Raw genomic sequence first — 14569 nt, forward strand, 5'->3', positions numbered from 1 at the left:
ACACCAAGTCACCCTAGCTGTTCCGTGGGGTGTCTTTGTGACAGCTCTGCCTGCTGGTGCCTCTGTGCCCTCAGGGTCCCACACATGACCCTGTTCCCTGTGAAGTCCCCCTGCCTTCGGTCTAAACTGACTCTTCCTCCTCTGAACGTTCTGGACCCTCCACAATCTTGGCATCCCTGCCACCCCACTGCCTTCTGTGGACAGCCGGCGATCCTCAGATGGTACCAAGTGTCAGCCAGGCTTCCACTGTGGGCGTCACCGCCACCCCAGCTCTGCCAAGACTCTGGCTGGGGGTGGGAACTTGTTCCTTCTGGGCAGTCCCCCTTTTCCTTCTCACCTCTCATGGGCAGAGGTAACTCATGTCTTGAAATTTGGGGTGCTGCAGGCTGGGTAGGGCGGATGAGATGCATCCACAGAGCTGTGTGCTGGCCGAGGCAGGGGCAGGGGTTTTCTTAGAGGGCAAACGAGCCCTCCTGGAGTGCAGGCTCCACGGGACCCCTCGGCCTGTTGGGGGGGGGATTCTTGTGAGCAGCTGGGGAAATAGGGAAAGTTCTGTTTTTAATTTTGAATAACTTTATTGAAGCACCTATGCACGAAAAGTGATGCATCTTTACAAACTGAGGATACTTGTGCAGCCAGTACACAGTGAGTGTTCCGAAGTGCAAGGCCTTTGACCTCTGCTGTGCAGGGTCCTCTCGAAGCCTTGTCTGCCCCTTCTGTAAAGTGGGCATGGTGTCATTCACACCCCAGGCCTGTGCACAGGATCCCCAGGAGGCTTAGTGAGAGACCCATACAGCTCCGAGTACTTGGTGAGAACTGCTGAGAACTGTCAGCCTGCGACGACCTGTGCTCTTTATTTCCCACTTGCATCCGCTCGGCGCAGGGAGGGCTGGAATTTGGGGACTGATAGTCTTTGGTGGTCATCTCCGCCTTGGAAGAGGCCAGGGTGCCCAGCTCATAGTAATCGCAATATCCCATTGTTTGATTTTTGTAATGTCCTTTCCTGCCCCAAAGGGCTGTGGACTGACGTGGTGGTGGTGGGAGCAGCAGAGCCCCAGAGATTGTCCTGACCTTGAATCCTCCATGTGTCCTCGGGCGGGGAGGGGCCGGGGTTTGAACCAGGTGCCTGCCCTAGCAGACCGACCTTACTCCAGGTGGCGTCGGGAGGGACCGAAGGGGTTGGAGCTGAGGGCTGGTATTCCAGAGTGGGAAACCGAGGCCATGGTCTCAGCAAGGGGCCTGAGCTCACACAGTGGTCCAGGAATTGCAGGGGAATCCTGAGGCTTTATCTGGCATGGGCTTTGAGTGTACCAGCCCGGCCTCCGCCAGAGCCTTGCCCTCACACCCCTTCCCTGTGTCCAGTGGAGGAAGGAGATGTGACCGTACCACTGCAGCCCCCAGAGGGCCAGTGTGGCTCGTGAGGCGTCCTTGCACAGGGTAGTCGGCACGGCAGGAAGAAGCTCCAGGCCCGGGCGGGATGACCAGCAGCGCTTGGTCTTGTTGGAAACAGCAGCTCCATTGCTGCATTGAAAGAGCCTCTGAATGACAAGGCGGGGGCCTGCCTGGGCTTCTTTCTGGCGGCACCTTGGGGAGTGGAAGGAAGGGGCAAGCAGAGGGCTTTAGACACAGGCCAGGCAGGTGCCGGGAGGCGTCCGGCACATAGCCCCCTGTCCTGGGCTGCTTGGCCGAGGCTGGACCAGTGGCCCTTATGGTTTGCTTCTGCCCCAACAGCCTCACCACTCCTGCTGTTTGCCAACCGCCGGGATGTGCGGCTGGTGGACGCCGGCGGGGTCAAGCTGGAGTCCACCATTGTGGTCAGTGGCCTGGAGGATGCGGCCGCGGTGGATTTCCAGTTCTCCAAGGGAGCTGTGTACTGGACGGATGTGAGCGAGGAGGCCATCAAGCAGACCTATCTGAACCAGACGGGCGCCACCGTGCAGAACGTGGTCATCTCTGGCCTGGTGTCTCCTGATGGCCTGGCCTGTGACTGGGTTGGCAAGAAACTGTACTGGACAGACTCGGAGACCAACCGCATCGAGGTGGCCAATCTCAACGGGACGTCCCGGAAGGTCCTTTTCTGGCAGGACCTGGACCAGCCACGGGCTATCGCCTTGGACCCCGCTCACGGGTAAGCCAGTGGCCTCTCCTCTTTGGCTGGGTGGGGGGCGCGGGGGCAAGGGGGCTCATGATTTCCTTCTGGAATTTACTTGAGCTCAAGTAGTTTCTTCAGAGAAAACCTGGCAGTCCTAAAATGAGTCATGCCAGAATTTGTTGTTGAGAATTGTCTGCCCTTGATATTCTGTAGTCACTAGTCTTTTCTAAATGACTTTTCAGGCCTCTGCTCAAATGTCATTAGGGTCTGAGGCACGGGATGTGCTGGGCTGTGGATCTGAATGCTTAAATATTCTGTTGCACGTGTAACAGCATCAGAGGAGGTGCAGACACTCAGACAGGTAGAATTTGCACCTTTCCATCCTCCTCAGTGCATTAGCTGGTGACAGTGGAGAAAGTGAAACTCCTTGCCCAGCACTTGCTGGAGGGGCATTTCTCTGGTCTGTTCTGGAAGCCCTGTGCTCCCCTCTGCTGCTCGGTCTGGCTGAGCTCACTATGACGCATGAGGCTCAGGGTCCAGTCATGTGGTCTAGGTGGGGTTTGTGAGTGATGGTAAAGCTACAAACATGCTCAGAGTTGAAGGCTGGGAAGGAGAGGTCATGGGGATATGGCCGAGCTTCACTGGCCAGCCTGCTGAGGTTCATCCCAGACTTTTCTGAGTGGAAGCTGTTTGCTCGGTCACCCACCTGTGCCCTCAGCCTGGGGGCAACATACCCTTGACCTGCTGGCAGCTCCTAGCCCACTGCCATGTCTGTCTGGCTCTCTGCTGGTTCCTTCGGGAGAGATGGCTCTCTGACACCTTGAACAGAAACACAACAGGACCCCTGGTCCTGATGGCCACCAGCTTGCTATTGCCCCTAGCAGTGCCCTTCTCCACCCAGGGGATGACTTGGGCTGTGTGGCCTGCAGACCAGATGGGAGGAGCCTGGTAGCCTGCCCCGGGGTGGGTGGAATGGGTTGGAATGAGGGCCATGAGGCAGAGGCCTGTCCCAGCTAAGGCTGGTGTTTGGGCAGCTCAGGCCATGGGGTGGGGTGAGGGGTATGTCAGGGGTACTCAGTGTATTACACTGGCTTCTGACGTCGAGGGAGGAGCTGGCTGTTTTGTGTAAGAGCTGAGTGTGTGTGTGTGTGAATGCACATGCACACAAGTATGTCTGAGCCACTGAGTGTGAGGATGGGAGGCATGCGCTCATGTGAGTATGCTGCATCAGGGTGCTACAGTTGTGGTGGGATTTACAGCCCCAGTGTTGGAGTTGCTGAAGTTAGGCCAGACGAGCCTGGTACCCACCACCAGAGGGATGCCACAGCATCCTGAGGGGCCATGTCAGTCAAGGTCGAGGTCCTTCAAGTGACTCTTCCCTTAGACCCCTGTCACCCCACCTCCAGGTAGGCTGAGCTGTCCATAGCTGCCCAGGGGCCAGGCTGACCATCTTGGGCAGTCTCTGCCCTGCCTGGTGAATGGATCTTGTCTCAGGCCTCTCCTGTGCCTTCTGGGAGGTGTTGGCTGGCATGGCCGTCTCCCTGGCTAAGAGGGGGCATGTGTTAGCAGTGGGAGATGTCAAGGGGAGCAGTCTCGGAACCCTAATGACACACTATGGGGAGAAGACTGTGAGTGGATAGTATGTCTGAGATGGGCACATACCACGGAGGAGGGTAAAGCAGGGCCTGAGGATAGGGAGGGTGAGGTGAGGGGCTTCCCATCATAGGTCAGGAGCCTGGAAACATGTCTTGGTGATGTTTGAGCAGAAACCTAAAGCAGATGAGTGCGAGAGCCATGCAGCCATCTGGGGGAGAGTATCCTAGGCAGAGAGAATGGCCAGTGCAAAGGTCCTGAGGTAGCAGGAGAATGGGCCTGTTGGAGGGGCTGTGGTGTGGTGACAGGGGCAGATCCGGTTTTGAGTGGAGGAGGCCCAGGTCTGACTCACGCTTAAGGGGATCCCTCTGGCTCTAGGAGTGGGACTGGAGTTCGGGGGCAGCGTCAGGGAGCTGCATCAGGACTGTTGTGATCCAGGTGATAGGGGGCGGATGCATAGATGGGGAAGTTAGCGGTCTGGCGGTGAGAAGTGGCCAGATTGGGGATCTGTTTTGAAAGCAGAACCATATGAGTTTGCTGGAGTTTGGCATGTAGTTTAGAGAGAAAGACAAAAAGCAAGGATGCCCTGGTGCTGCTCTGTGCCTCGGTGCCCCCATCTGTGTAGGGGCGTGACCATGTCACGTGTCCAGCCAAAACCACCAAGAACAATTAGTGGCTTCAGTAAATGTCATGTGTTATACTAAAAGCTGTTGTTATACACCAGCTGCAATGAGTCCCCATGTCTGTGCACAGATTTCTCTTTTTCCTTCCTCACGGCCGGTCGCCATCTTGGCTAGGAGGTGGTTGGTGCCAGCTGCGAGCCGTCTTCTCCCTGCTCGCACCTCAGCTGGCTCTGCCTGGACCGTCCTAGGCAGCTGGTCTGTCTCTGGCTCTGGCTTCCCCTATTAAGTGTCTGAAATCCTTTCTGATCTTGCCTCTGAATTCTCCCTGAACCTCCTTGGGATCACCCCCCGCCCCCTGGGGCAGAGTTGACTCTGGGGTTGATTCCCTGGGCAGGACCTCTGAGTCCCCAGCTTCCCACACCCCTTCCCCTGCCCCAGTGATGTGTCTGACGATGGCGGAGTGAGAACAGTCTCCCACTCAGCAAACTGAGTGAAGGCGCGAATGCCGGACTGAAGGCCCCAAGTTCGTCTGTGAGTGTGGTTGAGGTTTGAGGTGCCTGCTTTGTGTCTGTAGGCACCACACTGGCAGGAGAGAAGGATTCCAGGCTGGTGCACAGGAGCCACCGGCGGCACCCCCACTCGCCAAATACTGATCTGAGTAGTGGTCCTTGGCATGAGTTTGAGCTGAGTGCTGGGGACGGGACTCTGTCCTGAGAGTGGGGACAGTGGCTGCTGGCACGATGTTGCAGAGAGCAGCTTTGCCTCTGCCGTCTCCTCATGGCCCTCTGATGCTGTCTCCATGGGGTCTTCCCCCGGCGAGAGGATACATACCTCAGATGTCGTCAGTCTGAATGGTCAGGGCAGCGTGCACGTGACCAAGAGCCGCACAGCCAGAAGGACCCATGGACCCCAGAGACTGAACTTGGGGTGGTTTGAGCAGCGCAGGTAGCAAAGTGCGGGGGTCTCGGCTGGCGGAGGGTGGGGGAGGAGGCACATCATTCCCAGGTGCCCACGGGTGGCAGGTAGGCTTGGGGAGCACCCTCTGGCCCTGAGCATCTAGGGCCGGCCCTGGGGGAGGCCCAGGCCTGCAGCAGCCCCTGGGGCCTTGCAGTGGCTCCTGGGTCTCAGGATGAGCTGGGATGAAACCCAGCCCTTTCTTTAAAATGCAAAACGGCCCTTCCTTAAATCACACACAAGCACAGCCTTGGCCTCCGCGCAGGGACAGGCTGGAGCACTTCCCTTCGGAAGTTGATTTTCCTCCGTGGAATTTGGCTGGCCTGTGGTGGTGTTCAAGATTCTGCGAGAGCACGTCCACGCCAGCCGGTCTCTGGTATTGGAATGGCTCACAAATTCCCCATTTAAGGAAACCAGCGGGCCTCTGTTATGAAACTCGGGGGAAGGAATTTGAATTATGCTCCTCGTGGAGGTCCTGAGCCTTCCCATTTTCCAGCCTTTGCCGTTGGCCGTGGTGGAGCATTCAGAGTGGGCAGGAGTGGCCTGTGCCCAGAGTCAGCCTCCCCATACCAGCCAGGCGGGCAGCCGGAGGGCTGGGCCCCTTCCAGGCTGCTGGGGGTGGGAAAGTTGGCAAAGGAGACAGTGGCCCCCAGCTGGCAGGAAGGCTCCCTAAGACCCTGTGCCCGCTGGCGGTGGGTCACATGATGGCTGGGCTCTGGCCTCACTCGGAGAACCCTGCGCCCCCAGGGCCACTGGCATGTGACCGAGGGCAGGGCAGCCCTCGGGGCCTCTGTCCGATGGGAATAGTGATTCCTGCTTCCTATGTGCCATGCACAGGGGAGAGTGCAAGGGGCTGTTCGGAGAGGGGTTCCTTGTGAAGTGTGCCCTCTCCTCCGGTCTGTGCTCACTGGGGAGCTTGGTGACAACAGCTGGGGGTGGTTGCCGCTCGCTGCCCTGTGGCGAGGAGGGCACGTTTTGTACAAAGCCCCTGAGAACTCATTCTCCTTAATCTTGTCACAACCCCTCCAGCTGGTGGCAATGGCACCAGCTCTGAAATGACAGCCCTTTGAGAAAGCTGCATGGCTTCACAAGTGGGGGGCCCCTCCAGCATCTGTAGCTGGTGTGGCTGCAGAGTACTGTGGTGGGGAAGGTGGCGGCTGTGTGCTGATCACTTTCCCTCTCCCATTGGGTGGAGACCCCCACGGGGCAAAGCTGGCTTGTCCTCTCTGTGTCCCTGATGACCGTGCTGGTCTCTGGGAACAGCGGTGCAGGGTCTGCTGAAGTGGGGTGATGTTTACCTCTGCAGAAGTGGAGCCAAGGGCCTGGGGGGACTTGCCTGGGCATCGAGAACCACAGCCTGAAAAGAGTCTGGCCCACAGAAGTAGGACATCTGAAAAATGACACTGGTCTCAGACTCTTGCAGGCCCCAGGCTCTCCTTTCTGGATTTGCTGTCCCTGGCAGAATGGCACAGGGGAGCCCTGGAGCCCCCTCACTTGCCCAGTTGGGGTGCCTGTCTTTAAAGCAGTCACCAAGGCTGAGGGTAGTGGGATTTGCTGAGTGGCCAGGATGCATCTGTGCCCACCCCTGGAGGAGGAGAGGTGGGGGGACCGTACCACCTGGGGACTTGCATGGACCACGCGTGGGAGCAGGGCTTCTCACAGGGAAACCCAGGCAGCGTCCTCCTTCACTGCAGAGAGATGCGAGGTAGACAAAATAAAATGGGTCTGTCGCCTCTCGAGTCCCGTGGCCATCCGCAGCCAACCTGGATGGGTCCAAAGGACTTGTGCTCCAGGCTGGTGTGGCTCCCCTCCACTCTCCACTGGAGAGCAAGCCCAGCCCCCACGCATATGCTGCAGGCACCCCGCCTGCAGACCTTAGCAGGGTTTGTCCCTGTCACTCGGGATGCCTGGTATCACAGCATATTGTCTCCGCTCACTTGGTGGGGTATGAAATACAGAGGCCTGTAGGGAGGTGGTGGTTTCTCATGGATTGTATGGTGCCTGACCCTTGCTGGAAACTTGAGAACGCAGATAAGCTGAACCAAGTCCCTCATAAACCCACCCAGGCATAACTGCTGTTATTATGTCAGTGTATACCCCACTTATGTGTGTGTGTTTTTAATCAACTATTTTTTAAAAGCAGGTTTAGATTTGCAGCAAAATTGAGGGCAAGGTACAGAGAATTCCCTAGATACGTCCACGTACATTCCTTGGGTTTTGACAGAGATTGAATGTCATGTTAGCATCACACGGAGCAGTTTCACTGCCCTGCGGATCCTCTGGGCTCCACCTGTTTGTCTCTCCCTCCCCAGCCCTGCAGCACCCGATCTTTTTATAAAGCTGTCCATAGTTTTGCCTTTCGGACTGTCATGTGGTTAAAATCATACAGTATGTGCCTTTTCAGATTACCTTCTTGTACTTAATACTCCCCCATGTCTTTCTGTAGCTTAACGGCTCATTTCTTTTTGGTGCTGAATAATAATCCATCCTACGTGTTTTTGATTGCCTTTTAGATATTCATTTGCTGCACTTTCATAGTAGTACAAAAATCAAAAATGACCCAAACACCCAGACTGTAGTCATTAAATAATTTATCATATGTGTATCACCATTCAAAGAAAAAGGAAGATTTCTATTAGTAAAAAAAAGAGGGTACCCAGAATATATTGGTAACTGAGAACAAGTTGGAAATAGTATGTTTTGATTACCCAACTTTGTTTAAAAATTAATATTACTAGCCACTTAGAAAAAAAATTGAAGCAGTAATACTCCAGGCACTAAACACTGGTTATCAATGGTGGGTGAAACTTTAGGGCAAATTCCCTGTCTCTGTTGCATATGTTTGCATTTGTGTGGACAGAAAATGAAGGAAGAAAACAGGTCTGTGTCAGCTCTCTCTCCTCATACCTCTGCCGTCCTCATTAGGTACATGTACTGGACAGACTGGGGTGAGACACCCCGAATTGAGCGGGCGGGGATGGACGGCAGCACCCGGAAAATCATCGTGGACTCAGACATTTACTGGCCCAATGGGCTGACCATCGACCTTGAGGAGCAGAAGCTGTACTGGGCTGATGCCAAACTCAGCTTTATCCACCGCGCCAACCTGGACGGCTCATTCCGGTAGGTCCCCGCCCTGTTGTGGGCTCCCCATCTCCCCTGCACCCTGGCTGCCACCAGGGCTTCGGCCAGTCCAAGTTGAGTGTTGGCAGATGAACCTTCTTAACTCTGGCCCATAGTCTTGTGTCAGAAACCTTGGGGACCTGAGAAATTCAGGATTTTTCAGAACTTAGAGCAGGAATGGGGTACGCGTGCCACATCCACGGGCAGGGCTCCTGGACTGGGTGGGGGATGTGCTGGGGGCATGGTGTAGATGGTCGTGGCAACACAGCACGGTGAGGACCCAGTGGCTGGGTCTCTGCAAACCTGGGCAGATGCCAGCCTAAAGCAGCTTTGAGCATGTTAGCAGGTTTACCACATTTTATCCAGGCTCTGTGTATTAGCCATCTATTGCTGTGTAACAAAATATCCCCAAACTTGGGAGTCTAAGCTTTTTTTGCAGGGATCAGGAATCACGAGTGGCTTAGCTGGGTGGTCCTGGCTCCGTGTGTCCTGAGGTCCCAGTCATTTGGAGGCTTGACTGAGGCCAGAGGAACCGCTTGGAACATTGTTCTCATGCTATTGGCGGAAGGCCTCAGTTATTCCTGGGCCTCTTCTTACGGTTGGGCCAAGCTCCCCGTGCTCCCTGGCTGGTGTGAGGCAGTCTGTCCCAGTGTTTCTGTGAGCACAGACTGAGCTGGGACCTCGTTTGATACTTGGACAGTGTGGCAGCCTAGGAATCATTGTCGTGGGGGAGCTGAGGGATCCCGGCAGTTAAGAAAGGTGGAGTGGAGGCTGGAAAGGCTGTGGTTGGAGTGTCCCAGCCAAGGAACTGTGATGGGGATTAGTGAGGATGATGGTGGCGGTGGTGGTGGCGGCGGCGGCGGTGATGGTGCTGGAGCCTACCCCTTCCATAGCACTTGCTGTTTGCCAGGACATTTATCAGTTCATTTCATGCTCACTCCAACCCTGTGAAGTGCTTGCTATTTTGATCCCCTGTTGTAACAACTCACAGAGGGGCACATGAACTCACCCAAGGCCACGCAGCTGGTCAGAGCCACGGGGGAGGCCAGGCAGCATGACTGCAGGGCGCACTCTCAGCCTGCCGCACCACCAGATTCTCCTGGCTCTGTAGGTGCCTAACCCCCTTTATGGATGTGCCCAGGGCTGTTCCAGTGGAGGTATGACCTGCTGGTAAAGGACAGGCACTGGAGCTCAGCAGATCCTCTCAGCCCCTCTCAGCCATGACTGGGTCGCTTCACTGTGAGTCCGAGCCTCAGATGTGAATTGGGAGTAGCGATTGTACTTTCTGTAGCTTCACAGGGTCTGATGCAGCAGTGCGCACAGGGAGATGCGTGGTGCCTGGGCACAGTAAGCCCTCAATAAAGGCTGCTGTGCTCAGGGACTCCCTGGATCCAAGAGGGGCAGAGGGGGCATGGCTGGAGGTGCGTTAGGAGAAGGAGATGCCTGAGAGGAGGGGTGAGGGTGGGCCAGGGGAGGCCACAGTCTGGCACCAGCTTCTCAAGGTGCCTCCGGTGAGGCAGGACTTGGGGAGGAGGAGCAGCCTGAGAAACGACGGGCTTCTCTGATCAAAAAATGATGACATCATGCAAAGCCGTTTGGGTTCCTCAGAATTAGACATGCAATGAACGTGATCCAGCCTAGGTGCACACCCCATGGAGATGAAAGTTGGTGCTGAAATTCGTATTTGTATGTGCATGTCTGTGGCAGCACCACCCACAGGAGCCAAAAGGTGGGAGTGTCCCAAACGTTCCACAGCAGCTGGCGGATAGATAACGAGTGGGAAACAGCCACACAGTGGGACATCGCTCAGTGTGTAAGGGGACAGACACGGACGCATGCTGCAATGTGCATGACCCCTGAAAACATTCTCAGTGAAAGCGGCCAGACACGGAAGGCCACGCAGTGTATGACTCCATTTATGTAAAATCTCCAAAACAGACACATCCAAGGGACACAACACATTGTGGGGGTTGCTGGGAGGGGCAGGGGTGGCGTGGGAAGTGACCACTGATGGGGGCGGTTTTCCTGAGGAGGGCTGGAAATGTCTGGGAAGTGAAGGAGGTGGTGGTCGTATAACATTGTGAGTGTGCTGCATAGCCCTCAGGTATTCACTTTGAATTGCTGGATTTTGTGTTATGTGAATTTCAGTTCAATACAACTTTTTAAAAGGTGACATCAAGTAAAAAAGGTGGCAGTGCCATGTCAGATCAGGAAGAGCATGGGCACATGGCTTTCAGTCACCCCGTGACACCTTTTGAGCATTACTCTGTCCAAGATGCCATAACCAGGGGCTGGGGACATGGTGGAGTGGTGACCACCCCCACCCCCCAGGGAGCCTGTACTTGGGGGAGAGTCGCTGAGCCCGAGAGCCACGCCTGCTGCCCGCTGTGTAAAATTAGGGTTTGCTTGTGAGTGGCCACAGTCTCATTAAGAACAAGTTCCTGTTTGCTGGGTGTTGTAAACACAAAAAGCAAAGCTGCCTCTCACGTTTATATCAAGTTTACTCTGATAATACACATTACTGGCACCGCAGGAATGAGTGAATGTATTTGCTTTAGTTTGTACCAAGTTGTGAAAACCCTGGGCCAAGAGGGTGTGCTTCTCACCGGCTGGTCGCCACCAGGTCTGCTTCCCGCAGCTGCTTTCCTTCCCTCCTTCCTCCCTGTGGGGCACCTTGCCAGCAGCCACCGTTCCAGAAACAGGGATGTCACTGTCAGGGACGGCAGGGTCTGGCTGGGTCTGGACGGCGCAGGAGGCGGCTCCCGGGGGGCTCTGCCTGGTCTCCCTGCTCCGTCACAGCCCCCGTTGTCCTGTGGGGTAGGCGGGTCAGCAGCGCCGTGGAAGTGCCGTGGAAGGCTTTCAGAGCGGGGAGCCGGGGCACCGGGACGTGCCGACGGCTCCTCCCTCTGCTCCTGCAGGCAGAAGGTGGTGGAGGGCAGCCTGACGCATCCCTTTGCCCTGACGCTCTCTGGGGACACCCTGTACTGGACGGACTGGCAGACCCGCTCCATTCACGCCTGTAACAAGAGGACTGGCGAGAAGAGGACGGAGATCCTCGGCGCCCTCTACTCGCCCATGGACATCCAGGTGCTCAGCCCTGAGCGGCAGCCTTACTGTAAGTGGAGGGGGTGCTCAGAGTGGTAGAGGGAAAGGGGGTGCTTGCTGGGGTGGCAGAGGTGTGGACAGAGTGCAGGGGAGGCCGGGACGGCTGGGAGAGGCCGCTCTGCAGAGCTGGTGCGAGGCTGTTCGGGCAGGGCCCCACCCCGGCAGTCCTTGGAGGTGGAAAGGCCATTCCCAAGGGAGGGTGCCCTGTTTTCAAGGCCCAGTGGAAGCTACATATTTACTAATAGAAAATCTGCTCTAAGTCGAGGTTCTAGCCTGGGGTCCTCCTAGGTCATGGCAGGGGTCCCTGATGATGAAAGGCTTGAGCCTCAGAGCTCAGGGTTCCCATGGCAGGTGACCGGTGGGGTCAGAGCCCTGGGTTCACCTGACCCCGCGGGACCGCAGCTGCCCTCAAGGGGACCGGGGCAGCCGTTTCTGGCCATGGTGCTGTAAAGGTTCCAACTTTGGACTTAAGAGGGGTCCCGGGGAGGCAACTGTTCTTGGTGCCAGGATGAAGGGGCCTCTCTGGAGTTGTCTTCTGCTGAGAACGTCACGGTCCTGAACCACATCCACACTTGGGGCGACCTGCCAGCCTAAGGCAGCATGAGGACAGGCCCTGCCCAGCAAGTCTGCTCTGGTTAATGGGGGTTCAGCACTCCGCATCAGGGGTGCTATGCCCTCGCCCTGCTCTGGGCACAGTCAGAGGCCAGTCAGAGGCCAGAGTATTTGTTCAATTCAGTTGCTTGTGGAAGGTTTGGCGGAAGGAGCTTTGGGGGAAGCCTTGAGGGTCCTGTTCTGGAAATTTCTCTAAGGCTCAGCCCAGTGTCCATGTGGGGCTGCCAAGCACTGTGCAGGCCCTTTGGGGCCCTAGCATGTCACAAAGATAAGACAGGCCTCTGCTCCAGGAACCTGCCGTCCCAGGGGTTCCCCACTGTTACTGTACAGCCAAGTCCTGAGATCCTGCCTGGGAAGACTGGGGTGGCCTTCATGGAGGAGGTGTCCTTTGGAGGTGTCCTGTTGTAGAAGATTAGGGGAGGGGGCCAAGCTGAGAGGATGCCCACACCAGGAGTGGTGGGTGGGTGTGGATATCAAGGGCCCTGTTCCGGAAACTTCTCTCATCCTGCTGTTCTCCCCAGTCCACACGCGATGTGAGGAGGACAATGGCGGCTGCTCCCACCTGTGCCTGCTGTCCCCGAGGGAGCCTTTCTATGCGTGCGCCTGCCCCACTGGCGTGCAGCTTCAGGACAATGGCAGGACGTGCAAGGCAGGTGAGATGGAGTGCCGGCTGTGGGCGGGCGGGCAGAGGGGCAGCAGCTGCTGGCATTGGTGCCCTTGGGTAAACACCCTTGGACTGGTTGGCACAGTCTGCTTTCCGTGGTGAAGGTTTCAGTTGTTCTGGGCTCTGCATGCAGGTGTACTGTGGCAGCCCAGGAGCTGAGGTTCAAGGGCAGACCTGGGCTCTGCTGTGCAGTGGGGATGATCTGGGGTTCCCGGCTGTAGGATGAGGTTGTAGTGGGCGGGACGGGTGAAAACCCCACGTGCTGAGCACACTGCCAGCATGCAGTGATCACAGCCTAAAAGCTTGGTGTCGTTACTTACTGAACAAAAACTTGATTGTACAAAACACAGTGTGAGAACATGGTGGAACGCCCCGCGATCCTGCATGCACAGAACATTTGCCTTCTCTGCATTCCTGTGTCTTGAGCGTATGCCCTCGAGTGTGCACCAGCAGTGCAGGGCTGCAGGCCCCAGCCACGGTTTCGCCCTCTGCTTTCCTGTGTTTTCAGGAGCATTGTCCAGGTTGATCCTGGCATTTATCATTCCATTTTATTCTTGTGTCCCATTCCTCTGGAGTGTCTGTGCCGTAATATCCTGGTGGAAATTCAGTTTTGCACACACACTCTCATGGGACTTATCTCTTGGAGGCATGAAGCCCAGTTGGCTGCCCTCCCCACACGCAAGTGTGTTTCTTCTCCTCAGTATTTCCACCCCTTAATTTTCAGGCAATTGCTGCTTCAAGGACTCGCACTACAACGAGCTTTTTGTGGGGTGTCACCCCTCCTCTGTGGTGGTGAGGCCCTTTAGTTCCAGGAGTCAGGTTCAGAGTCCGCTGTGCCGGAAATGGGGCACGTCCAGGATTCTGCCTGCCCCGGGGTCCATCTGGGGCTCGGCACAGCTGTACGGCACCAGGGTGGACTCAGGCCTGGCCAGCAAGAGGGCTAGTGAGAGGTGTCAGAGAGCAGGAACCCCTGGGCCAATCCCACTCAGGAGAAGAACAGGGAGGGCAGGGGGCTTCCCTGGTGGCCTAGGGGCTGGGGGGAAGGGAGGCTTACCAGAACTCGGGTACAGGTTTAAAACAAAAAGTGTGTCCTGGCACATCTGAAAAATAGGAAGTATTCTAAGTTCCACATACCAAATAATTACTGCCTGCCTGCTGTGTGCTGGGAGCCGCAAATGAAACAGTTAATGAGACTGGCCTCCTCCCCTGCCCCTCACAGGCCACACGTGCTAGTTGGGGTAGTGTCACAGGGAGCAGGCAGGCACCCAAATGAATAATGTCAGCGCAGATTTGGGTCAGAGTAAAGGAGGTCACAGATGAGGGGTTGAGCCTGAGAATGATATACAGGGGTGGGGGCTTGGCTACCTGAGACGAAAGGCCTTTCCTGAAGACATGATTTAAGCCGAGACTTCTGGGATTAACGGATAGGAGGGAGCGGGAACAGGGAACAGGAACAGCATGTGTGGCAGCCCTGAGGCAGGAGTGAGTTGGTGTCAGGACTGACCTCGTGGGTGTTTGATCTGTGCTGTCACACACAGCCTTTTGTTCAAAAGGACCCCACACTTGGTTCAATGCTCTGTTACCATCAGTTTGAAATGCTTAATAATTTTTTAACAAGGGGCCCCACATTTCATTTTGTCCCTGCAAATTATGTAGCCAGCCCTGCTTTGTGTATTAGAGACTGAAGGGAAATTTGGAAATAGTCTTGATATCTTGGTGTGTCTTCCTCTGCTGTTTGCGATGTGTGTCACACATTTCACTTGACGTTATTGCAGTAGCATTTGCAATTACGAAGTGTATATG

General features: G+C 56.0%; 1 protein-coding gene across 1 annotated transcript in view; it reads left to right on the plus strand.

Annotated features, from left to right (window-relative positions):
• LRP5 (LDL receptor related protein 5) overlaps positions 1 to 14569 on the plus strand; it is a 103334-nt gene that overhangs the window by 28462 nt on the left and 60303 nt on the right. Inside the window, exons 2-5 of the mRNA XM_073217229.1 lie at positions 1732 to 2128; positions 8188 to 8385; positions 11304 to 11500; positions 12624 to 12755. Coding sequence (XP_073073330.1) covers positions 1732 to 2128; positions 8188 to 8385; positions 11304 to 11500; positions 12624 to 12755 — 924 coding nt within the window. The remainder of the gene's footprint in view (positions 1 to 1731; positions 2129 to 8187; positions 8386 to 11303; positions 11501 to 12623; positions 12756 to 14569) is intronic.

The sequence above is a fragment of the Manis javanica genome, chromosome 11, assembly GCF_040802235.1.
Source record: "Manis javanica isolate MJ-LG chromosome 11, MJ_LKY, whole genome shotgun sequence".
Taxonomy (NCBI): domain Eukaryota; kingdom Metazoa; phylum Chordata; class Mammalia; order Pholidota; family Manidae; genus Manis; species Manis javanica.